Source organism: Canis aureus, chromosome 6 (assembly GCF_053574225.1).
Source record: "Canis aureus isolate CA01 chromosome 6, VMU_Caureus_v.1.0, whole genome shotgun sequence".
Classification (NCBI taxonomy): Eukaryota; Metazoa; Chordata; class Mammalia; order Carnivora; family Canidae; genus Canis; species Canis aureus.
Genome location: NC_135616.1, coordinates 18450135 through 18476041, shown reverse-complemented (window position 1 = coordinate 18476041; position 25907 = coordinate 18450135). Strand labels below are relative to the sequence as shown.

General features: G+C 33.5%; 2 protein-coding genes across 6 annotated transcripts in view; one reads left to right on the top strand and one right to left on the bottom strand.

Annotated features, from left to right (window-relative positions):
- PSMA8 (proteasome 20S subunit alpha 8) overlaps positions 1-8672 on the bottom strand; it is a 123212-nt gene extending 114540 nt beyond the window's left edge. Inside the window, exons 1-2 of the mRNA XM_077900316.1 lie at positions 8579-8672; positions 6834-6904 (exon numbers count right to left, since the gene is read on the bottom strand). Coding sequence (XP_077756442.1) covers positions 6834-6863 — 30 coding nt within the window. The 5' untranslated portion in view covers positions 6864-6904; positions 8579-8672. The remainder of the gene's footprint in view (positions 1-6833; positions 6905-8578) is intronic.
- SS18 (SS18 subunit of BAF chromatin remodeling complex) overlaps positions 1-24329 on the top strand; it is an 80564-nt gene extending 56235 nt beyond the window's left edge. For 4 of the 5 annotated variants that reach the window (XM_077900309.1, XM_077900312.1, XM_077900311.1 and 1 more), the window contains 5 exons: positions 191-295; positions 3100-3192; positions 3904-4026; positions 6507-6640; positions 22561-24329. In XM_077900309.1, the coding sequence (XP_077756435.1) occupies positions 191-295; positions 3100-3192; positions 3904-4026; positions 6507-6640; positions 22561-22587 (482 nt within the window). In that variant the 3' untranslated portion in view covers positions 22588-24329. The remainder of the gene's footprint in view (positions 1-190; positions 296-3099; positions 3193-3903; positions 4027-6506; positions 6641-22560) is intronic. The other variant, XM_077900314.1, reaches the window with a different exon arrangement.
- The last annotated feature ends 1578 nt before the right edge of the window (positions 24330-25907 follow it).

The window sequence follows — 25907 nt, the reverse complement described above, 5'->3', positions numbered from 1 at the left end:
AACAGTTTTTGTGAAATGTGGTTGTATGATGTTGCTGTGTGTTTGTGTATCTGTGTGTGTAATTAAGAATAGTTAAAAAGTATCTCAAATGCCAGTGCATGGGAGGGGAGTCTACAGGTGAGAAGTAATTTCTCTTAATAACAGATTAGAGAACAAATTATTTACCTCTTGACTGGTTGTGGTTTTTCAGGCCCACCACAGCAGTACTCAGGCCAGGAAGACTATTATGGGGACCAATACAGTCATGGTGGACAAGGTCCTCCAGAAGGCATGAACCAGCAATATTACCCTGATGGTAATCTCTCCTAATGTTAATTTTCCTGTTGTCTATCTGTGCCCAATATTAATGTAGATAGCTGTTCAAGACATTTTAATGAGGATGAAGAAACTCACAATATGTTTCTTCTAAATTTAGAAACACTTTTTAAAGCATCAGTGGTCGCATTAGTTTATAATCCATTTCAAAGTATATTTGGTTTAGATAGTCTGTATTAGTACCATCAGGAATTATTCTGTCACTGGAATCCTTTCTTACATAAAAGAGGATCCTCTTAGTTTGGAATTGTTAATTTGAACCAAAGCAGTTGTTACTGATACACTTTTTTTAAATAAACGCTTTATTGAGATAATTCACATACTGTAAAGTTCACCCATTGGTTTACTTTTATGCATGGTATAAATACACAGAAGATCTAGTTCTTGAGTATTTTTCCAAGTTTCATCATTTTTAGTTAACATTGAGTACTTCTCAAAGAACTGTGGTTTGTGTATATTATCATTCGTATCTGAAAAATTTGGAGGTTAAATTATATGATATAGCTGTGTTTAAAGTTGAGAGAATAGGAAAAGCATTTGGAAATCAGATTTTAATTATTTAGTTTAATGAGTTTTGTGGGAAGGTGGTATATGAAAAAGTTGGTCATTAAAGATATATTGCACTTGGAAGTGATGCAAGCATAAATAGGCTTTCACTATACAGTTCTTCCAGTTTTTCTGTGTGTTTGAAAATTTCATGATACTTTGTTGAGGAAAAAATAATCCAAACATATAAAACTGTGATAAATTACAGGTGGCTATTCACATTACAGTATGATTTGTTTTGTTATGAAAGGATTTGTCAAAATCTTCATTTATCCAAGCTCCCTTGGTATATTTAAGGTAAACTACTTAACAGAGAAACTTGGAGAAACAAAAAATTAAAAGCTAAAGTGTTGGGACTATCCTCTCAAAGCTAATGTGAACTAGTAAGAAGATATAATTTGGTGAATTTAAAAAATATTTTAGCCTGCCATTTTTTGTTAATGTATAAAGGATAAAGGTATATCAGTATAAAGACAGTGGTTTTTTACTGCAGAGACTCTGCCTGTATAGGCAGAGCAAACACTCATCTGTAGAATTTTGTTTATCATAAATGTTTGTTATGATAGTGGTGATATGTATGGATGTTTCTTGTTAAGAAATGATATATTTTTTTAAATCTCAGGTTTTCTTGCCCTGAATTAATTCAGAATTTTGGAGTTTTTTTTCTTTTTTCTTTCATATATAGACATTAAGATTTTTTTTAACGAAAAAATTTAGTATGTTTATAGACTATGGATATTTTAAAGAAGTGAAATCTAGTTTGTCAAATTTTATGTATTAGGAACTCTGAAAGTAAATGATTGTTTTGTTTAATTTTTAAAATACATTTTACATAATTGAGTTGAATTTGACACTGTTTTGGTCTTGAGTATTTTTCTGAAATGTAAAATGTGTATTGTTATAAATACGACCTTTCTATTCAAAATAGATGTTATTTTTGTTAGACATCAAAACTTTAAGGTTATGTAAATTATTTATTACATGAGGGGATTTAAAAATCTATCATTTTTGTATAGGTGTGTATTAATATGTTTTTCTGATATGTATGTAGAATATCCCATGTATAACAATAATTTGCTTAAATAGCCTTGAATATTTTCTTACTATCATTCAGATATTTATGCCAATAAATATATAGATTAGGAGTTGGCAAACTTTTTTCACTAAAGAGCCAGAGAGTAAATATTTTAGTTCTTTGCAGGCCATATCAACTACTGAATCCTTTCTGTAGCATGAAAACAGGTAGAGAAAATGCGAATGGGCATACCTGTGTTCCAGTAAAACTTTATTTACAAAAGCAGGGCACTGGCCATATTTATGCTGCAGGCCATAGTTTGCCAACCCTTCATGTGGCTATTTATGAGGTGGTTTGGGAATGTTGAAATCCTAGAACACTGAATATAACATTGATTCATAACTGTATTGCTCTTCTTAATTAGGCATTCTTCTAAAATTTAGATTTTAGCTAACTGAAGCATTATTTCCTGCATTTTCTTGGTGTGTAACTTTAGTTAAAAGAAGTAGACTATTGATTTTCATTAAAGTCCAGTCATAAAATTTATTGAGCCTTAAAACTTAAGGTGTACCCTGGCACTAAACACAGTATTAATTTTTTGAAGGTGTGTTTATGGTACTCTAGAAATATTTTCTAAAGGCGTCTAGAATGGCAGCATTAAGCAATATTATTCTTGCATCTGAAAATGCTTTTATAAGATACATATACGTTATGCTAGTAAATAGAATGTGAAAAATTTGTTTCAGTTTCTTTCAGGGGAAAAAAACTTATGGAGCTTTTTTATACTTTGCATTGTTTTAGCATATGCTGTGGAATTGGCGACCAGCAGAACAGGTGTTTGACAAAATATGATAATTGCTTCCTTTGTTCATTCTAATTTAATTCAAGTTATTTACATGTGAAAGGCCTAAATGCTTTCTTTCTCTTTTTTGAAAAAAATTGAAGATGAAGTTTTTTTTCCCCCCCATGTTGAGGATTATCAGTTAAGACTAAGTGTAATGTTTCTAAAACTACTGTTTTTTGCTTTTAAAAAATTTGCACGTTATATCTCAATATGAAAACAATCACATTGGTAAATATTTGGCTAATGCATTTGAAATTATTTTTTATGTATTTCCATTTCTTTTTCTTTTTTTCAATTTTATCTGAAAGTTTAAATATATTTAGGGTTTTCACTCAGTGGCCATTAACGTTTCTTCCTGTCTCTTGTCGAATTGATGTAGGTCATAATGATTACGGTTATCAGCAACCGTCGTATCCTGAACAAGGCTACGATAGGCCTTATGAGGATTCCTCACAACATTACTACGAAGGAGGTATCTATATACCTTCACACACATACACATATATATCCCCTTCTACAGGAATGCAAATTTTGCATAAGACAACTTCTACCCATGCAAAGCTCTCGTAGAATACTAGTTGCTGGCTGTCTTGAAAGTTACAGGGAGCCCAGAACAACCAAAATAATTTCCTTACAAATATTTAAAATGTATAACCATGACTTGCCATTTCTAACAACAATAAAAAGACTAAAACATTTAAAAATAATTTTTTCCTCAGTGGAAATTTTCTATTTGAACATAAATCCATCAATCCAATTTTTTTTTCTTGTGTGTGTTTACATATGTATAATTTTACATATAAGTATAGTGCCTTTAGGAAACAGCTTGCTGATCTTGTGTAGCTAGTGTGTGCTCTTGTAGCTGTCTTTAATTTTGTCTTTTTTATTTTATTTAGCATAGTCATGATCTTATGACTGTGATGTTCCAGTAAATGTAATGCTCGTATGGCAGAGACGCTGAAAATGCTGCAGTTCAACCTTGCAAAATTGGCTTTAACTGCAGTTTGTTTGGCCGAAATCCTTCTGTTTGGTTTGAGTTTTTTCTTTGTTTTGTTAACTTTCAAAAAATCAATATGGCATTTCATTTTGTTCTTGTGTTGTTGGCTATGCATCTTAGAGTAAAAAAGTTAATTAAGCGAACTTCTCAGTTGTTTTTTTTTTCTCTTCTCCAATTATCCTGTAGGAAATTCACAATATGGCCAACAGCAAGATGCCTACCAAGGACCACCTCCCCAACAGGGATATCCACCCCAGCAGCAGCAGTACCCAGGGCAGCAGGGCTATCCAGGACAACAGCAGGGCTATGGTAATAGCTTTTTGCAGTTTATTTTTGTCACAAAAAATGTGATGATTGAAGCAAATATTGAAGCAAATATTTAATGTTTATTTTTCTAAGAATTCTTATTTTTGAAAATTCACAATTTTAGCTCAGTCTGTTACAGGTATATTTATTTTAAAGTGTTTTGCTCAGATAAACTAGTAATCCATTTAAAAAGAAACAAACTAGAGATGGTTCATTGACCAAAGGTAAGGTATGTAGTCATTTAAAATGAGTTCTTAAATGAATTCTTAAACCTCTTTGGTATTCATGACCACCCAGTAGCTTTGTATGTGCTTGGAAAACTGATGAATTGGTTGATTATTAACCGTATCTACATAATCCACTTAGCAAATTTATTTCTAATGACTGTTACTATGAAAAATAGCATTGATTTTTAGAGTACAAATGAGATTTATTTGGAATGCATAAAAAAATGTTTTTGTCATTCTTTGGTTAAATAGTAATATACACATACATAGAGATATATTTATATATTTACAGAGTTTGGGGAAATGTAGCCATATTTTCTTATTGTAGACTCACTATAAGATCTAGTGGCTGGATATCTTGCTTTAAATAACTTTATTAGATAGGGAGTGGGGAATGATAAAGACCTGATATCTCATTCTTAAATATTAAGCTACTGTCACTACTTTATATATAGGAAAATATGTTTCTAATGTTAGAGACATCTTCTCTTGCTAGCATGGTCTCTTTTTTACATCAGTAATGTCTTATTATTTTTAGTCATTACTTTAAGCTCTGTGATTAGTATGGGCGCCTCTAGCCACCCGTCATTGCAAATCTAAGAACCAGGATCAGCTCAAGTTCTCTTGTGCCTTCAATATATGCATTGAAATTTAGTCATGTATTGGGAGCCAGGCATTCTCCCCCAAACTGATAATTGTGGTTCCCTGATTTGAGATAGGACTTTAGAAATATTCAGTGGATTTCTTGTTTTTACAAGAGGACTTTCTTGCTCTTTTCAAATGGCAATTTTCATTTCATGACCATTGAATATCTGTATTTTGAATAAGTAGAGTATTTGGTTTTATTGTATTTACATGAAAATAAATGCAATGTGGTTTAATCAAGTAAATTCATTGATTTAAGACATTATTTTTGGGCAGCTCCTGTGGCGCAGCGGTTTAGCACCGCCTGCAGCCCAGGGCGTGATCCTGGAGACCCTGGATCGAGTCCCACGTCGGGCTCCCTGCGTGGAGCCTGCTTCTCCCTCTGCCTGTGTCTCTGCCTTTCTGTGTGTGTGTGTGTGTGTGTGTGTGTGTGTGTGTGTGTGTCTTTGAATGAATAAATAAAATCTTTAAAAAAAAAAAGACATTATTTTCAGTGGGAAGAGAGAGTAGATGAAATTGAATATTTTTTGGTTCAAGTAGTTATGCTATTTTGTTAGACATTGGGAATCCCAAAGAAGTTCCCATTTTACTTATTCATAGGCTTCATTTGTCTTACTTTCTTCTAGTAGAAATTTAGAGTTTAATAATGCCTGTATAGTAATTAAATAAATAATAGACTGATGGAATTTATTTACACTTGAAAGTTTATTCTCTTTTGACACTTTCCTCTGCCATCTGTTTTTTTTTTTTTTTTAATGGCAGATTTTGAATAGCTGTGATAGAAAAAATTTAAGTGTCAAAGCTTTTCAGCTTATGCTTTGTAAAGCATTCTTTACAATAGGCAGTAGTGGAATTTATGAAAGAGACATATTTGTTTGGCAAGCCAGATTAGTCCCTTGCCATCTCTGGAGTTGGAAATCATTCATTTTTATGGGTTAAGTATTAAAGGTGATTGGTACATAGAGTGTAACTTTTGAATCAGGTTTTTTCGCATGCAACCTGTGGCTTTTCAAGTCTTCTTTAGTTTTGGTTTGAAAATATTGTGATAGTAAGTTTATCAGTGCAGAGCATAAAGCCTTCTTTTGATAATTGCAAATACAAGTCTAGAATTTATATGGAAAATTATTCTTTGTGATCCTTTGGTGATTTCAAGTGTAAATCTAGAGTCCTACAGCTATAAATATCATTGGTTCCCAAACTTTATTCAGAAATTATTTCAACATATTTCTGCTTCTTGCTTTTTCTTTTACCTATTACTCATACTGGTTGGCTTTCTAGTAGAAGTATAGATAAATTTTCTTAATACCATGGAATTAACCTACTGTACAACTCCTGAGTCTCTTTTACTCATTAAAAAAAAAATTTTTTTTTGATGGCTAACACATAGCTCACTAGTTACACTGAATCAAAACACCTTGTACATGGTGGTATCCTTACAGTATTTTCACTCTTACAACCTTTGGAATTTATTTCAAAAAGTAATTGAGAAGATCAAGATACCAAACTATCCTTTTTTTTATATAAGAACATAATAACATCTAGTTCTAAACCGTTCTGAGAGTTCAAGTTCTGTTTTTATCTGGGCTTTTATTTGTGTTAATTATTTTGCAGGCCCTTCGCAGGGTGGTCCAGGTCCTCAGTATCCTAACTACCCACAAGGACAAGGTCAGCAATACGGGGGTTATAGACCAACACAGCCTGGACCACCACAGCCGCCACAGCAGAGGCCTTACGGATATGACCAGGTAAGTTATTTGGCCAGTGATTGCCCCATTGTTTGTTCACTCATTAGGTTGTTTTCACTTGAAGGCTCATTTTTCCCTCCTCCTGTTCATAGTATATGAAAGTTAACAAAAAAAAAAAATTACTTTTAAGTCTTTTTCATAAAATGCTAGCACAGTTAATGATAGTTACTATAACATGTAAAACATACCTTACCTCTAGGCACCAGCATTCATTCATATTCATCCATATTCTCTTTCTCTCTGGTCTTTACCCAGGCATACTTCCTGTAGGTATTACAAACATCATCTCTTTTTTAAAGCCCCTAATTTCTCCTATCTACCTCATGTTTATTGCTGACAACTGTGCATTGACCTGTGGAGATGGGGAGTCTGTGCTCTTCGTAGCTCTCCTCTCCTCTTCACTTCAGCAGATCCACTACACCACCTCCACATCACTGAGATCCTTTCTCTTCCAATTCGTAATTACCTCCTGTCTCTGATGCCTCCTTTTGTACACATATCCATTCTCTAAAAATAATAATCTTTATCTCCTGTTATCTTTCCTTATACTTTCTCATATATGTAGAGATGTATCTCATTCTAAGGTGACTATACTCTCTTAAACCTAGTATTTATTTAAGTTCCTTCTTTTTATCAGTAGACTTTTCAGACTTAATAATCTGTGCCACAGTCATTGTTTTGTGAATCTTGTTATTATAAATATTCTAAATTCTAATGAAAATTGTTATTAAGTCGGCAGTTTCTTTAGATTGATTTTGGGATTGTCTAATGACTTTCTAGTGAGGATAATCTGGTCTGCTCCCTACTCAAGCTACCCAAAACAGGTTGATTTTTTTTGTAAGTTATGTTTCCAGCATTAGTGTAGATTATCTGGTTTGAGGAAAGGAAGGAAGGAAGGGAGGGAGGGAGGGAGGGAGGGAGGGAGGGAGGGAGGGAGGGAGGGGAAGGGGAGGGAAAGGAAAGGAAAGGAAAGGAAAGGAAAGGAAAGGAAAGGAAAGGAAAGGAAAGGAAAGGAAAGGAGGAAGGAAAGAGAAAGAAAGAGAAAGAGAAGAAAGAAAGAAAGAAAGAAAGAAAGAAAGAAAGAAAGAAAGAAAGAAAGAAAGAAAGAAAGAAAAAAAGAAAAGGAAAAGAAAAGAAAAGAAAAGAAAAAGAAAGACTTATAAGCCATGTTAGAGGACTTGGACTTCATCCAGACATCATTTGGAGCCTATAAAGGGTTTTAAATGAAGTATGTAAAGTATTAGCTATGCCTGGCACTTGGTAAACTATGTGTTATTATGTACTATATATGATAGACATATGTTATGGTACCTCTTTTATTATAATTATTCCACCCCCTGAACTTCTTAGGAATTTGGGATGGTACTGTTTTAAAGACCTATGATGTTTGGATAGATGCCAGCCACATCTCCTTCCCCACTAGAAAAGGCTATGAGGAGGGGACCATCTTAGCTACTCTAGGGTTAGTAGTCTGCCCACAGTTATCATAGATTTCACCTTACCTGTATCCTCCAACCCAAAGGCTTGTTGGTCTTTTCATTTTAGGGAAAGTAGTTCACCTCTTCAAGGTAGTGAAGGGAATAGAATACTAATACTGATTCTTATATCCAATAATAATATAATTATAGTGTTGATTTAGGCAGATGACTCTTGTGGCAATATGCAGGATGAATTAAAAGAGGGGGTAATTGGGAGAGAAATCCATGCTGGAGGCTGTTGTTTCTCCATCATTTTTTTCTATCTTAGTAAACAGCATCTTGATTCTTTCAGTTCCTCAGTCTAAAAACCTGGAGTCCTTTTGGCTCCTCTCTTTTTTGCAAATCAATCGTCTTGTCAACCAGCAAGTCTCATCACTTCTTTCTTCAAAATATATCTATATCTAGCCATTTTTTTACAATTCCTGCTCTTACCCAAGTCAAAGTTATAACGGTCACTCACCTGGACTTACTGTAGTATCTTTCCTTCTGGTCTTCCTACTTTCATCCTAGCTCCACTATAGGATATGCTCCACATAGGACCCAGAATAATCTTTTAAAAACATTAATCAGATGTTTTTAAAGCCACTGCTCAAAGCACTGTGAGTCTTAAAAAAGACTTCAGTCTTAAGGTGAAGTCCAGACCTTATAATGACCTACAAAGCCCTCCATGACTCGTGCCACCCCTGCAGCTGTCCTACCACCTCATCTCTGCATTTATAGCTCCCTTCATTCAGTTTGCTTCAGTCAAATTGGCTTGCTTGCTGTTCCCATACACATCGAGCATATTTCTACCTCAGAACCTTTATATTTGCTGTACCCTTTACTGCCAAAACTCTTCCCCAATACTTTGGCTTCTTCACTTTCTTCAAATCTCTGATCTGTCACCGTGTCATATCAAGGAGTCCTTCACGGTCTACCTATCTAAAATAGTAACATCTGTGGGGTGCCTGGGTGGCTCAGTGGGTTGAGCATCTGACTTGATTTTGGCTCATGATCTCAAGGTTGTGAAATTGAGCCCTGTATTGGGGTCGTCGTCTTCTCCTCCTCCCTCCTGCCCTTCCCCCAGCTTGTACCCTCTCTCTAAAATCAATCAATCTTGAAAAATAGTAACGTCCTCCATTGCCTTGCTTTATAGTAGCTCCCCCTTACCCACAAAGGATACTTTCCAGTACCTTCAGTAGATGCCTAAAACCACAGGTAGTACTGAACTCAGTATATACTCTGTTTTTCCTATGCATATCTATGATAAAGTTTAACTTATAAATTAAAATATAAGTTTATAAAATTAATTTATAACTTTATAAGAGATTAACAGAATAATAAAAGAACAATTATACAATATACTACAATAAAAGTTACACGAATGTGGTCTTTCAATGTCTTACTGTACTGTACTCACTTTTCTTATGATGATGTGGGCTGACAAAATGCTTGCGTGATGAGGTGTGAAGTGAGGGGAATGACATAAGCATTGTGATGTAGTGTTAGGCTGCTAGTGACCTAGTGACCTTCTGAGGATGTGTTAGGAGGATCTTCTGCTACTGGACCACAGTTGACTATGGATTGAAACTGAAACTTTAGAATGTAAACCATGGATTGGGGAGGGGGCGGGGGGACTACTGTATTTCTTCATCCTTCTGTATTGAAACAACTTCATTTTTTAAAAAATATTTATTTGAGAGAGCACGCAGGGGGAGAGGGGAAAGGAGAGGGAAAAGTGGACTCCAAGTTGAGCAGGAAGCCTGATGCGAGACTTGATCCCAGGACCCCAGGATAATGAGCTGAAGGTAGATGCCCAACCGACAGAACCACCCAGGGGCCCACCCAATCAACTTTATTGAAGTATTATTGACATGCCATAAAATACACATATTAAAAGTGTACAGTTTGATATTTTTTGATGGGTCAGTCTTTTCAATTTTACCCTATTCTAAGGCATGTGTAGTGATAGCTCATTGTGCTTTTCATTTTCATGTCCCAAAGGACTAGTGATAATAACTTGTCATGTGCTTATTTTCATCTATGTATCTTTTCTGAAATGTCTGTTCAAATCTTTTATTTTAAAATTCAGTTATTTTCTTACTATTGAGTATTGAGAGGTCTTTCTATATTTTTACATACAAGTCCTTTATCAGGTATATAATGTGCAAATATTTTTCTTCACTCTGGATTTTCATTCTTTCAGTATTGTCTTTTGAAGAGAGGAACTTTAAAATTTTTATGTAGTCCAATTTGTCAAGTTTTTCTTTTATATATCATGCTTTTGATGTTATGTGTAGGAAATCTTTACCTAATCCAGAGTCACAAAGATTTTCTCTTAATGCTTTTCTTTTAGAAGCCTTATATTTTTAGACTTTATATTTAAGTCTATAACCCATTTTGAGTTAATTTTTGTAGGAAGCACAAATTGAAGTTTGCATTTTTGTTTTCAAATGGGTAACTAATTTTCTGAGCACCATTTGTTGAAAAGACTATCCTTTCTCTACTGAATTGTCATTGAATCTTTGCTGTAAATCATAAATATGTCTATTTATGGACTATCTATATATCAGTCTTTATGTCAGTACCATGTTGTCTTTATTACCATAGTTTTATAGTAAGTTTTGAAATTAGGTATTGTTAGTTTTCCAGCTTTGTTCTTTTTCAAAGTTGTTTTAGGTTTTTGGAATTTCCATATAGATTTTAAAATCAGCTTGTTAATTTCTACAAAAAGCCTACTGATATTTTGATGTCTTAAAATAAGATTAAGATTTAAGATTGTCTTAAATGTATAGATTTGGAGACAATTGTATCCTAACATGTCAGTGAATATTCCATCCAATGATCATGGCATATGTCCCTTTAAACTTTTTTTTCAATAGTGTTACATAGTTTTCAGCATACAGATCTTAGATTTTTGTCAGATTTATCTCTAGGTATTTTATATTTTTGATACTATTGTAAATTTTTTAAAATTTCAATTTATAGTAGTTAATTGCTGGTTATATAAAAGTATAATTTATCTTTATTAATATTTTATCAAAACTGTAACATTAACTCATTACTTTTATTAGTTTTTTTGGTAGATTCCTTCAGAATTTCCACATAGCAGTCATGTTGCCTATGGATAAAGACTATTTTTTCCTTTATAATCTGAATGCTCTTCCACTGTCCCCCTTAATCTATCCCTGCCTTAAAACCTCTGATATCATGTTGAATAGAAATAGTTGAACATCTTTTGTCTAAATCCTAATCTTAGGGGGCTAACAATGAGGCTTTCAGCCTTACATAAGGTGTGTAGGGTTTGTGTAGCTGTCCTTTATCAGGTAGAAATTATTGCCTGTATTCCTACTTCACTGAGAATTTTTATCAGGAATGAATGTTGAAATTTGCAAAGTGAATTTTCCTTATCTTTTGAAGGAATCATGGTTTTCCTTTTTTAATTTAGTATGTTAAATAATATTATTTGATATTCAAGGTTTTTTTGATATTCAAGTTTTAAATTAATCTTGGATAGTTAGGATATACTTCACTTGGTCATGATGTATTATTATCCTTTTAATATGTTGTTGGAATTGATCAGCTAAAATTTTAAGAATTTTTGCATCTATACATATGAGGGATATTGAACTCTAGTTTTCTTTTAATGTCTTTATCTGGTTTTGTTATCAAAATAGCATGAGTTTCAGGATCTGGGTGGCTCAGCAGTTGAGCATCTGCCTTTGGCTCAGGGCGTGATCCCAGAGTTCTGGGATCAAGTCCCACATCAGGCTCTCTGCATGGAGCCTGCTTCTCCCTCTTCCTATGTCTCTGCCTCTCTCTGTGTGTCCCTCATGAATAAATAAATAAAATCTTTAAAAAAAAAACAAAACAGCATGAGTTTCATAAAGTGAGTTGAAAGGACAACTCCCCTTTTCAGGTTTCTTGAATGATTTTTGTAAAATTGGTGTTATTCTTTCTGAAATGTTTGGTACAATTCACTGGTGAAGCCGTTTAGGCCTGGATTTTCTTTGCAGGATGGTTTTTAATTAAATTTTTTTTTTCTTTATTAGACATAAGAGTATTCAGGTTATACATTTCTTTTGAGGAGATATTTATACTTGTTAAGGAATTTGTCCATTTTATTTGTTCTGTCGAATGATTTCTTTTTTATCCTTTTGTATCTCTAGTATCAGTAAAGATATTTCTTTCATTTCTGTTACTGGTAATATGTATCCTCTCTCCTTTTTCTTTCCCCTAAATAATCTGGCTGCCAGTTTTTATGTACTTCATTGATCTTCTCAGAGAGCTAGCTTTTGGTTTTATAGATTCTCCTCCCTGCCCCCCCACCAGTTTGTTTTTATTGCCTTGATTTCTGCCCTCTATTTTTTTTTTTAGATTTTATTTATTTATTTATTTATTTATTTATTTATTTGAGAATAAGCAAGAGAGAGAGACCACAAAGAAGAAAAGGGAGGGGGAGAAGCAGACTTCCCATTGAGCAGAGAACCATTATGGGGCTTGATCCCATGACCTGAGCTAAAGACATCTTAACTGAGCCTCCCAGGCACCCCTCTGCCTTCTTCTTTATTATTTCTTGTCTCCTCCTTGTTTTGGGTTTTATTTGCTCTTTTTTTCCAATTTCCTAAGGTAATAGCTGAATTCCCATTGATTTAAGAACTGCCCGCCTGATATAGGTGTTCATTGCTGTAAATTTTCCCCTAAGTACTTCTTAAGCTATCACCCACAAATTTTTATATGTTGTGTTTTTCTTTTCAGTCAGTTGAGATATTTTCTGATTTTGCTTTTGATTTCTTCTTTGATCCAAGTGTTATTTAGAAGTGTATAATTTAGTTTTCAAGTATTTGGAGATTTTCCAGATATTTTTCTGTAATTGATTCTCATTTAATGCCATCATCATTATTCCATCAGCATTAATGTGACTTGAATTCTTCAACTTTTTTTGAGACTTAATTCATGGCCTATGGTCTGGTCTATGAGGTTGTTCTATAAATGTTAGATCAAATTGATTGGTAAGTCTATATCTTAGCCGATTTTCTTTCTACTTTATTTCTATTGAGAAAAACATATTAAATTGTTGGCTATAATTCTGTCTGTATCTTAATGCTAACTTTTAAGGTTTATACATTTTTAGAATTTTTATGTCTTGATTAATTTAGTCCTTTATTATGAAATAACTTTATCCATGATAATATTTGTTCTGAAATCTTTTTGATATTAATGTAGCCAACCAACTTTCTTTGGATTATTGATAGAATTATATATTTTTTTTATCCTTTTTTGAAAAGATTTTATTTTTAAGTAATCTCTGCATCGAACATGGGGCTCGAATTTGCAACCCCCATGCCATGTCCTACCTCATCCAGCCAGGCACCCATATCCTTTTATTTTTAACATATTTGTGTTTTTATATTTAAGTTCTGTTTCATGAAGGCAGCATTGTCAAGTCTTGCTTTTTTTTTTATCCAATCTGACAGTGATAACATTTTTTATGATTATTAGATTTGGCTGAATTTATCATCTTGGTTTTTTTTTTTTTTTTTTTTCTTATTTTGTTCTTCCCTTTTTCTTCTTTTTCTGTCCTTGGATTTTTTTTTCTTGCTTTAAAAAAGACTTTTTATTGATGTAATTCATGTACTATTTAATTAACTCATCATTTTGTAGTGTAGCATTCAATGGGATTTTTTTTTTTTTTTAGTTGTATATTCATTTCTCTCTAAACCCCAGCCCTAGGAAACAGTTTACTTTTGATCTGTATAGATTTTCTTATTCTGGATATTTGAGATAAATGGAGTCATACAATATGTGGTGTTTTGTGATTGGCTGTTTTCACTTATTGTAATATTTTCAAGGTTCACCCATCTTGTAGCATATTTTAGGTGCTGTTATACCACTTTATGTATAAAGCCTTTCAATAGTTTACTTTTATTTCTTTTTTCTCAACCTTTGTGTTATTGTTATAAATTTTACTTGTACATGTGTTATAAACTCTGTAGCATATGGAATTTATTTTGTTTTTAAAAAGCAATTATCCTTTAAAGATATATAAGAAAAAATCTTATATATTTATTTAAGTAGTTACTACTTCTGGTGCTCTTGATTCCTGTGATAGAGGCATAGTTCCATCTGGCATCATTTTCCTTTGCATGAAGGAAAAGATACTGTTTTAACATTTATTGTAATGCAGGTCTTCAGTTTATGTATGTTCAAGAAAGTGTTTATTTCTCTTCCATTATTGAGAAATATTTATTCTGGGTATAGAATTCTAGGTTTACAGGTTTTTTAAAAATTTTCTTTCAGCACTTTAAAAAATGTGGCTCCACTGTCTTCTTGCTTACATTATTTCCAAGGAGGCATCTGCTGTTGTTATTCTCTTTCTTTTCTGGTGGTTGGTATTTGTTTTTTGGGGGGCTGTTTTTAATTATTATTTTTTTAAAGATCTTATTTTTTTATGAGAGACACAGAGAGGCAGAGACACAGCAGAAGGAGAAGCAGGCTCCCTGGGGGGAGCCTCATGCAGGACTCAATCCCAGGACACCAGGATCATGACCTGAACCAAAGGCAGATGCTCAACTACGGAGCCACCCTAGTGCCCTTGGCTGTTTTTTAAAATTTTTCCCTTTATGAAATTATTTGACTTTTTTATGCTTTGGGTTCATATATCTTCTTGCAATTTGTAGCTTTATGGTTTTCATCAGATTTGGAAAAATTCTGACCAAGTATTTTTTTTTTTTCTTTTACCCTTATATCCCTTTCTGTCCTCTCCAATTACATCATTAGTTGACTTCAATTAAATGTCTTATTTGTCTGCTTAAACTTGCACCATAGTTCACTGATCCTCTAATTTTTTTGAATAGTTTCTATTGCTTTATCTTAAAGTTCACTAATGTTTTTTTGTTCATTTCATTCCCAGGTTTTCATCTCTTGAATTTCAATTTGAGTCTTTTTTTCTAGAATTTCATTTTGGGTCCTTTTTTATGTCTTCCATATTTCTACCTAAAGTTTTGAACATCTGAATTATAAGTATGATAATTGTTTTAATATTCTTTTCTGATAATTCTTAATATCTAGGTCAGTTTTTTGATCTACTGGGCTTTTTTCAAACCCTTTTATTATGGGTTATTTTTCTCATTCTTTGTATGCATGATAATGTTTGATTGTATACCAGAAGTTGTGAATATCACTTTTTACTTTGTTGGATGTTGGATACTACTACTACTACTACTGCTGCTACTACTACTACTACTACTACTACTACTACTACTACTACTTCTTCTTCTTCTTCTGTGGGGGGGATGCATAATATTCTTTTTTTTTTCATAATATTCTTAAAAATAGTTTTGAGCTTTGTTTTGGGATGCAGTTAAGTAATTTAGACATATGTTGACCTTATGAGAATTGTTTTCAGGGCTTTTTAGGCAGCACCAAAGCAGTGTGTAGTCCTTGGCTAAGTATTTCTGCTACTGAGATAAAACCTTTTCAAGTACTTGACCTAATGTCCTTGAATTGTGAAGTTTTCCACAATTTTCTGGCTGGTGGGAATAAGTACTATTTCTGTTTCTTTATGAGCACCGAATATTGTTTCCTCTAATTCTTTTGGTTGTTTTCTCCTTGGACGGGTATTTTCCTTGCATGGATTTGCATGTCAGTACTACACTGAATACTCAAGAGAGTTCTTCTTCAGATCTGGACAGTTCCCTCCCTCTGTGCATTTCTTTCCTCTCTGGTACTCTATCCTATGACCTAGAACTCCTGCTTTCTCTCCAGACTCTAAGCTTTATGTCTTTAACTCAGATTCAGCCTTCATTCCACTCCACACTGCAGTGTAAATTCAGGAATATATATAAGCAGAGAGCTCACCTCATTTGGTTCTAATTTCTCAGATTGCTGTTCTTTGTTACCTTGTGTCTTGAATGTGATTATGTCATATGTTTTGAGTGGTTTGGGGGTAAACCCATCTTAACTGGAAACATGTTTTAATTTTTTAAAAATAGACTTGTTTTAAGCAGTTTTAGGTTCACAACAAAATGGAACACAAAGTACAGAGTTTTCTTTTTTCTTTTTTTTTTTTAAAGATTTTATTTATTTATTCATGAGAGACAAAGAGAGAGCGGGGTGGGGGGGCAGAGACACAGGCAGAGGGAGAAGCAGGCTCCATGCAGGGAGCTCGACATGGGACTTGATCCTGGCTCTCCAGGATCACACCATGGGCTGAAGGCGGTGCTAAACCGCTGAGCCACACGGACTGCTCTACAGAGAATTTTCTATAAGTCCTTCCCCTACATATGTAAAACCTCTCCTGCTTTCAGCATCCCACACCAGAGTGATCCATTTGTTATAATCAGTGAACATACATTGAGAGATCATTATCACCCCTATTCCATAGGGTTCACTCTTGATGTTGTACCTTCTATGGGTTTTGACAAACTTATAATGACATGTATACCACCCCCCATTATAGTATCATATGGAATAGTTTCATTGCCCTAAAAATCTTCTGTGCTCCCCTTATTTATCTCTCTCTCTTCCCTAACCCTTGGCAACCAGCGATCTTTTTACTGTCTTCATAATTTTGCCTTTTCCAGAATGTCATATACTTGGAATCCTGTACTATGTATAGTCTTTTCATTTCACTGGCATTTCACTTAGTAACATGCATTTAAGGTCTTCTTGTGGCTTGATAGCATATTTCCCTTTAGTGCTGAATAATATTCCGTTGTCTGGATGTACTGCAGTGTGTTTATCCATTCATTTATTGAAAGACATCTTGGTTGCTTTCAAAATGTGGCGATTATGAATAAACTGCTATAAACTTCCATGTGCAGGTTTTTGTGTGGGCATAAATTTTCAACTCATTTGGATAAATACCAAGGAGCACGCTTGCTGGATTATATGGTAAGAGTCTGTTTAGTTCTGTGAGAAACTGCCAAACTGTCTTCCATAGAGGCTGGACTGTTTTGCATTCTCAGTAGCAATCTGTCATTCTACATCCTTACTGGCATTTGGAGGTGTTAGTATTTAGGATCTTGGCAATTCTAGAAGGTATGTAGTGGTATCTCATTGTTTTTATTTGCACTTTCCTAATGACATAATGTGGGCATCTTTTCATACATTTATTTGCCATCTTTAGTGAGGTGTCAGTTCAGATCTTGACCCATTTTTTTAATTGGGTTGTTTGTTTCTTATTGTTGAGTTTTAAGAGTTTTTTTTTTTTTTAATATATTTTGGATAATAGTCTTTATCAGATGTGTCTTTTGGAAATATTGTATTGTCTTCATGGCTTGCTTTCTCATGCCTTTGACATTGTCTTCTGCAGAGTAAAAATTTTACTTTTAATGAAGTCCATCTCATCAATTATTTCTTTCACGGATTATTCCTTTGGTGTTGTATCTAAAAAGTCATTACCAAACTCAGAGTCACCTAGGTTTTCTTCTAGGAGTTTTACTCTTGTGTTTTTGACATTTAGGTCTGTGATCCAGCTTGAGTTAATTCTTGTGAAGATTTGAAGACCTATGTCTTGATTCATTTTTTTGCATGTGGTTGTCTAGTTGTTCTAGCACCATTTATTGAAAAGACTCTTTGCTCCATTGTATTACCTTTGCTTATTTGTCAAAGATCAGTTTACTGTATTTATGTGGGTTTATTTCTGGGTTCTCTTTAATGTTCCATTGATTTATTTTTCTGTTCTTTCACCAGTACCACACTGTCTTGATTGCTGTAACTTTATAGTGAATTTTGAAGTCGGAACTATAGGTCCTCTGGCTTTGTTCTTCAATATTTTGTGGCTATTCTGAGTCTTCTACCTCTCTCTGTAAGCTTTAAATTCACTTGTCAATAACCACAAACACCTTATTGGGGTTTTGATTGGGATTGTGTTGAATCTTTAGATCAAGCAAGGAAGAATTGACATTATAACAAAATTTATTTTTCTATCCATGAACATGGAACACTTCTCCATTTATTTAGTTTTTAAAAATTTTTTTCTTCAGCTTTTTAGTTTATCTTGTGTTTATCTTATATATACGGTATTAGATTTATACCTAATTTTCATTTTTGAGGTACTAATGTAAATAGTATTGTTTTTAATGTCAAATTCCACTTGTTCATTGCTGGCATATAAATGATTGACTTTTGTATGTTAACCTTGTATCCTGTAACTTTGCTTATTAGTTTCAGATTTTGTTGTTGTTATTGTTGAATCTTTGGGGTTTTCTACCTAGATGATCATGTCATCTGCATACCTTTATTTATTTTTCTTATTGCATAAGCTAGAAATTCTGGTACAGTGTTGTAAGGGGCTGGTGAAAGGGGACATCCTTGCCTCGTTCCTCATTTTAGTGGGGGAAGTTTCATTAATTATGTTAGATGCCTAAATTTGTCAGTGTAGCGTGTATCTCCATGTGACAGATTATGTATTGTTTATTGTCAGATTCTCTTCCTCTAGAATGTTAGTCCTTTAAAGAGATCATCGTGTCTATTTATTATCACTGTTGAGCTTCCATTGCCTAGCAGAACTTATCAATTAGCAGTAAATATTGATAAATAAAGTATAAATAAGTGAATAATTAAGGTCTTTACTTCCTAAATTTGAATGGTGATCATAAGATAAGAATACAGAAAGAAATTCCCAAAAATTATTGTGACAATAATTTTAAGACTTTAATATGATTAGATGACTAGAAGAAAGAAATTTAAAGATGATTGGTATTGCTCAGGTTTCTAGCTTAGGGACTCTTCATTCAACACACTCTATTTAGACAATATCATTTGCTCACATGGTTTCAGTTTACCATGCTGTTGACCCCCAGATCTCTATTTAGTCTGACTCCTTTTCTTTTCTTTTTTTTTTTTTTTTTAAGATTTTATTTATTTATTCTTAGAGACCGAGAGAGAGAGAAAGAGAGAGAGAGAGAGAGGCAGAGGGAGAAGCAGGCTCCATGCAGGGAGCCTGATGCCGGGTCTCCAGGATCACACCCCAGGCTGCAGGCAGTGCCAAACCGCTGCGCCACCGGGGCTGCCCTGACTCTTGCTTTTCAAAATCAGATACCTACTGGACATCTCCACTGAGATATATCATAAATATATCAATTCAGCATAACCAAAACAAACTCAGAATTTTTCTACCCAAACTTACTCCTTCTTTCTGTATTCTCTATCAAAGAAGAGAAGTACTATCATCAAGCTAGAATGCCAAGTGCCACATTTGGTATCTAAGACTTTCTCCTTCTCTCCATCTAATACATGACAGAATTTTGTTAACCCTCCTTCCTAAATTCTTAAATCCATCCAATTCTCTGTAACCACTGCCTTATCTTAGTTAAGACCATCAACATCATGGCAGGTTGCTTCCATTCTGTTTTCTTGCTTTCTTTTCTCATTCATTCTTTATACCTTAGTCAGAGGAATTTTGTAGTTAAAAAAAGAAAAATTTGAAGAAGCAGATATAGAAAATCTGAAGTTTAGAGAGTTGGAGTGATTTGTCCAAGATGACAGAGCCAAGAAGTGGTGGAGCTGGGTGGCAAATTCTGAGTGACTATAGCCTGTAATGACTGACTAGAACTCACTTTCTCAAGCTATTTCCAGTAATGTCAATGAGTACTTGAGTTGTTTGTAGAGCATTCTCACATTTTTCATCTCTAATAACTTTTTGAGGTGGAGATTGTAATGACTTATACTTGTCAGATGAGAAAATTGAGAAGGGGAAGATAGGTAACTTTCTCAAGGATAAGCTGCTGTTAAGTGGTGGAGTCAATGCTAGAAATTGGTTTCTGACTCCCAAACTCATACCTTTAATCCTGGAATTCGCTAATGTTTGCAGATATATAGTATACTTTTTTGGGCTTGATTGTGATTTGATTTGGTCCCAGCACTGTGATCAAGTGTGGTTCAACTTACTCGAATTCTCAGTGCTTCAATTTCTTCATCTATCAAGTGGAGATAATATTTACTGTATAGGTTATAGATGGACGCAAAGCATTTATTAGTGTCTGACACTAATAAAGTGTTATTGAGATATAGTAAGAGTTTGCTATTATTAATACTAGCCAGACTTCTTAATTTCTGTTACTTCAGGCTCTTTGTTACCAAGTAATGAATAGCTTTCCGCATTACTGTATATTCCTTTTTTACTCTATTTCCCTAAGCATTATATACCTGTGTTTCCAACATGCCTTTGCTTTAGCTATTCCTTTATTTGAAGTGCCTCATTTTCTTTTCTCTGCTATTTAAAGTTTTCTTAAGGTTTCCACATTCTCTGAAATATTTTTCTAATTATTTTAGCTGTGTTAATCTTTTCATTCGTGAACTCTTAGAGAATTTCTGTAATTGTACTTGATTTATTTCTGAGTTTTACTTTCCCTGTTTTTCAAGTTTATTATGGTGATGAGCATGTAACATTTGCTCAGTAAATGTTTATAACTGCTTGATTATAGTATTCGGCACACATTATTCAAGAAGTTTTATGTGTCAGTATCAGGCACCCATCAGTACTTGGGCCATGAAGATAGGTAAGACCTAGTCCCTACCCTCATTACTCTCAAGTAGTTCATAATATAGTTGATAAATTATAGCTTATATTTATGTAGCACAGCAGTTCTTAACCTCTCTTCTGCTTTCACATCATTCATAATATGTGCAAGTCACTTTTATCATTAATATCTCATTAGACACATTCACTAGGGGAGCATTTCCCTCCGGCATTGAGGTTTCCTTACTTTTAATATTTAAAAAATTTTAAAAGCCCTTCCTCATGTCCTCTCTTATTTAAGTGTCCTAACAAACAGATGAGGTAGGAATTAATGTAGCTATAAATGGAAAGAAAATTGAGATCTGTAGACAGGGATGTTACATTCCTACCCTTAGTGAAGAAACTTAGTCTCAAAGAGCTTTTTTAGACTCAGATGGAAAGTTAACAATAGAGTTGGGACTTAGATTACCTAAATACTGAAGTTGAGATTAGCAATTGAATAAGAAGCACCTGGTGCTAAGTATTTATTGACTTATATTTCTTATTTTAAACTTTGTATTATAGGGATCTTTACACAATTACAAAAAAAGAGAGTATGATGGATCTCCATATACCTAGCAACCAATTTTAACAATTATCAGCATTTTGCTAATGCTATTTTATATATATATATACACACACACACACACACACACACACACACAAAGCTACATTTCTTGAGTATTTTAAAGCAAATTCTACATTTGATATTCTACCTATAAATATTTTCAAGATGAGCCCTGACTTTAAATTTTATTGAATATAGCTATGAAAAGTACATTAATATTTTTAAAATACCTTAATTCTCTTCATGGTGCATTATTCCATTAGAAATATAGTGGTGTTCAACAGATTTTTCAAATACATCTATATCTGTGGAAATATAAAGTTTTAGGTTGCTATTTCTTAAAGTATAGAAGTAATTCAATTCTAGAATACTTTATTGATATAAAATTATGTGACTTGGAGGGGGAAATTTAGCTAAAGGAGACAATTAGCTGATTATGTGTTTCCTATGAGTACTATTTTTAGAAAATAGGTGCTTTTAGGAGCATCTCTTTTAAACACATTTAAGAAATTTTTGTTAAAATATATGTATTTTCTAGTAGGTTTCTCTTTTCTTCTACCTTTCTTTTTCTTTTTTCAGATTCTTTTCTTTTTCTTTTTTATTCCTTCTCTTCTCCAAAATCTAACCCTAACAGCAGTATACTAGACATTATTTACCTCCCTTGTAGAATTCTGCTACTTCATTTATCACCTCTTTTTATCTGTACTCTTTGTCTCCTCTGTCCTGTCAGCCTACAGGCCTTCAAATCTACCTTATTAAAAGCCACAAAAACAAAACAAACTTCCCTTGATTTTATGTACCAGCTGCCTGTCTGAATGCTTTTACTGACACTTTGTTGGCCTCAGGGAAAAGCCGAGCTTCTTAGTATGGATAGAAGGTTCTTTTCCCTTTATCTCCTAGGTATCTTTCCATCCTTGCTACTTATTCCAAATACTATTGATGTTAATTCAGAATAGCAATTGTAATAAACTAAACAGTCACAAAATTGTTATATTAGCACTGTAATTAATACACAATACATATCATACCAGGATTTAGAACCAGAACTCATTCATTCTTGCTCAGTTCAGTTCAATAAAATTCACCAAACATTTAAATTTCTCCTGTGAAAATAAATAAATAAATAGGTAAGTAAGTAAGTAAGTTTCTACTGTGTGACAGGTGCTGTTTTAGATTTAAAGACTCTGAAATCCACTTGCAATTGAATGTGACATCAGAAGCAATTACAGAAATGCCATGTACCTAAATATATAACAGTTTCTGTTATCAATGAAGTCAACTTTTGTAGTATGACAATGTTAAGATTTATTTGTAATTTTCTCTGCCAAATGATTATGGTCAAACTATGCTCAAATCGTTATCTAATTGTATTTTTAAATTTATCTTTTAGGGACAGTATGGAAATTACCAGCAGTGAAGAAGTACTTACATTCCAATAGCCAGTATCTATTAGCAGCCATATTGTCACCTCAGCACTGTGGACACCTCTGTGTGAAGAGATCCTTCCATTCCATCTAGTTTTTGGAAAAACTTTGTGGATAAGTGGCTGTTTCATCAGTAAGCAGCCTTTGTGGCTTAGTTGTAAAGGCTTTAGTAGCTAAAAAATACTCTTGATTTCACATTTCTACTCTAGATGGCAACATTGGACAGAAAATACAATGACATAACCAATTTGCAATGATTTGGGAACTGTGTTTCAAATGGACTGTTACAGACTGAAAGGTGTGAACAGCTTTGTATGTTTATGAAGGTTAAGGGAATTTAATACTTTTCCACAGATTCTTTTGTAAGGGGAAGAGGGAAATGTACACTTTTTACAGCAGCAATATTTTGTATATTATGTTTATTTCATGTGGTGAATATGCAAGGCGGTACACTACGCATTGGACAGAATCAGAAATCCTCTGTTAATGTGGATTGGAGCTTGGTGGATGCTTGATTGTGTTGGTCTCAAAATGGTGTACTATAGAAGATAAAGGTGAGGGAGAAGACAAAGCACACCATATGTCCACTATTATGTTCTTTAGAGGAAATTCAGATCCCTTTTATCTATTAGATAATCAAGGGCACTGTGATAGTTTTGAGTAAAAAGACATTTTTTAAAAGCTTTCCAGTTTTGTGGATTAAAACCTTTTTATAAAGATCATTTATAATACAGTTTTAAAATGTGAGGCAATAAGAATGACTTCATGTGGGATCTGAAAAATCTTGGTAGCAGTTTCATATAAATGAAGTGGTAATTCTTCTAAAATAGCAATAACTGAAAATGGAAATGTTAATTTTACTTTAAGTAATCAGGGAACTTAGAAATATCAAAGCATTTTTTAAATGGTATCAAGAAGAGTCAACATTGATCCAGTAATTTTATTTTTTAACATTAGAAGGATAATTGGTTTATATAATAGAATAGTTCAGGAGACTTTACAAATCTTTATTTCAGCTTTCTTCACTGGAAATAATGCCATTTATAAAGGGACACTTTTAAGTTTTTCCCTTTTTATGTTGGTTAATATAACAAAGAAATGTTTAGGAAAATGCTTATTGATGAGGTTTATTCTGATCTGTATTAAAAGCATATAGAGGTTGCATTCTAGATCACTTTATTAGTGTGGCGTATTTAATCATATTCAAGACTGTCCGGTGCCTGATTATTTTAGCTAAATTCAGGGATATTGCATTGGGCAGGAAATCATGCATTGAGAAGTTTATAACCACAATTATTTAAGCATAATCTGAAAACATCTAGCCTAAAGGTAAGTTGTTATTTTCATCACAGTTGCCTATGCCCAGGGAATAAGATGTATTCTTTATAATTGAATTGTTTTTTCCCCACTTCTAACTGGAAACAAAGCAGAAGGGGTGCCATAAATTTGAATAAGCAAAATGTACTGTTTCAACATACTGTAATCAAAAGGAGGAATTTTAATATGTTTCTGTGTGTGTATGAGAGAGAGTATGTGTGTTTTAAGGTCTGAATAGAGTTTTTTTCAACTTGGTCAGTAGAAAATGGACATCAAATTTGAACAGATAAAGCATGGACAGCCTTATTGTGATTGAAAATGCTTATAGGTTCTGTGCCAATTTTCCACCACTGTGTACTTTGTTGCTATTTAAAACTGTATCAACTCTAACGGAAGAATAAATTATTTGTGATTTTAATTTTCTCATTTGTTTCTTTAAATTAGATCTCTTTGACTCTCTTGTTTTGTCTGGAGACTTTGCTGTGGGTTTTTTATATAAGTTAGTCTGGTGTAAGCAGACTATATTTGTATTCTAGGACTTTATCAAAATTCTCTTGCCATGCCCAAGTTAATTAGAATTAACTGTTCAGTAATCAGCATGTTGTGTGGGCTGTTTGTTATAGAATTCTTTTCTGAAAATGAAGTCCATGAGGCTATAATCAAGATGACTGAATTAGATAAATGAGTTGAGGAGACAAAATTGTACTGAACCCAACCTGGTGTAGATATGTTATCTCATTTGAAATAAGCTCAACTGACATTAAGAAATAATTTGTCTTGCCAACCCATCTTCTGTTGTCTTATTCTCCTTTTAATGGAAACTAAAATTGCAATTTTAATAAGCAGAATTTCCTCCAGGACTTTCTTTCTAGAGACTAGTGCATTTGCAAGGTTTAATTGTTTTATAACAGTCCTATTTCGTAAAAGTTTTTAATTGGTGGTGACAAAAATTACCTTACTCCTTTGATACCTAGTAGGAAGACTAGCTGTACCAGGAGCTTTTTTCCAAATCTGACATTCCCATATAGACTAAATTCCCCAAAACTGAAGTTCTTATTTTATCAAAATGTATTACAATGAATAAATATCATGCCATCATATAAAATTCCAGAAGCAAAACATTACTAAAAAAGAGTGTGGTGATTATTGATCAACATTTTTGAATACTTAACTGAACTAGTTCAGTTGTTTAAGAAATATGTTAGCATTATTCTATAGACTTGTGGTGGCACATTGCTTTTGGTATGTTTCTGTTTTTATTTTTTTTAGTGGAATATTCAAACAGATGCCCAAGTAGAGAGGATGTTCTAATCAGCCCCATGGTCCATTAACCTAACTTAGATAACTGGTTCACTTAGGAAGCCATGGCTAATCTTGTGTTGTCTATATACCAACCCACAAATGGAAGCAAACACTACATCCTTGAAATATTTCGTTAAGTACCTCTAAATAAGTACAGTTGACTACGTGGGTTTGAACTGCATGGGTCCACTTACATGCGGATATTTTTTCAATGAATACAGTGCCATGCTATAAATCTATTTTCTTCTTTATGATTTTCTTACTAACGTTTTCTTTTCTCTAGCTTACTTTATTGTAAGAATACAGAATATAATACATATACAAAATATAATCAGCTGTTTATGGTATTGGTAACAGTAGGCTATTAAGTTTTTGATGAGTAAAAAGTTACACGTAGATTTTTGACTATGTTAGGGACTTCGTGCCCCTAACTCCTTTGTTGTTCAAGGGTCAACTGTACTCTTTAAAAAACACTTTGGGGGCAGCCTGGGTGGCTCAGCGGTTTAGTGCCACCTGCAGCCCAGGGTGTGATCCTGGAGACCCTCCCTGCATGGAGCCTGCTTCTCCCTCTGCCTTGTGTCTCTGTCTCTCTCTCTTTCTCTGTCTCTCATGAATAAATAAAATCTTTAAAAAAAAAAAAAAAAAAAAAACTTTAGTACCAGCACTCTTCCTGCTCTTGAAATTTTGTAATTTC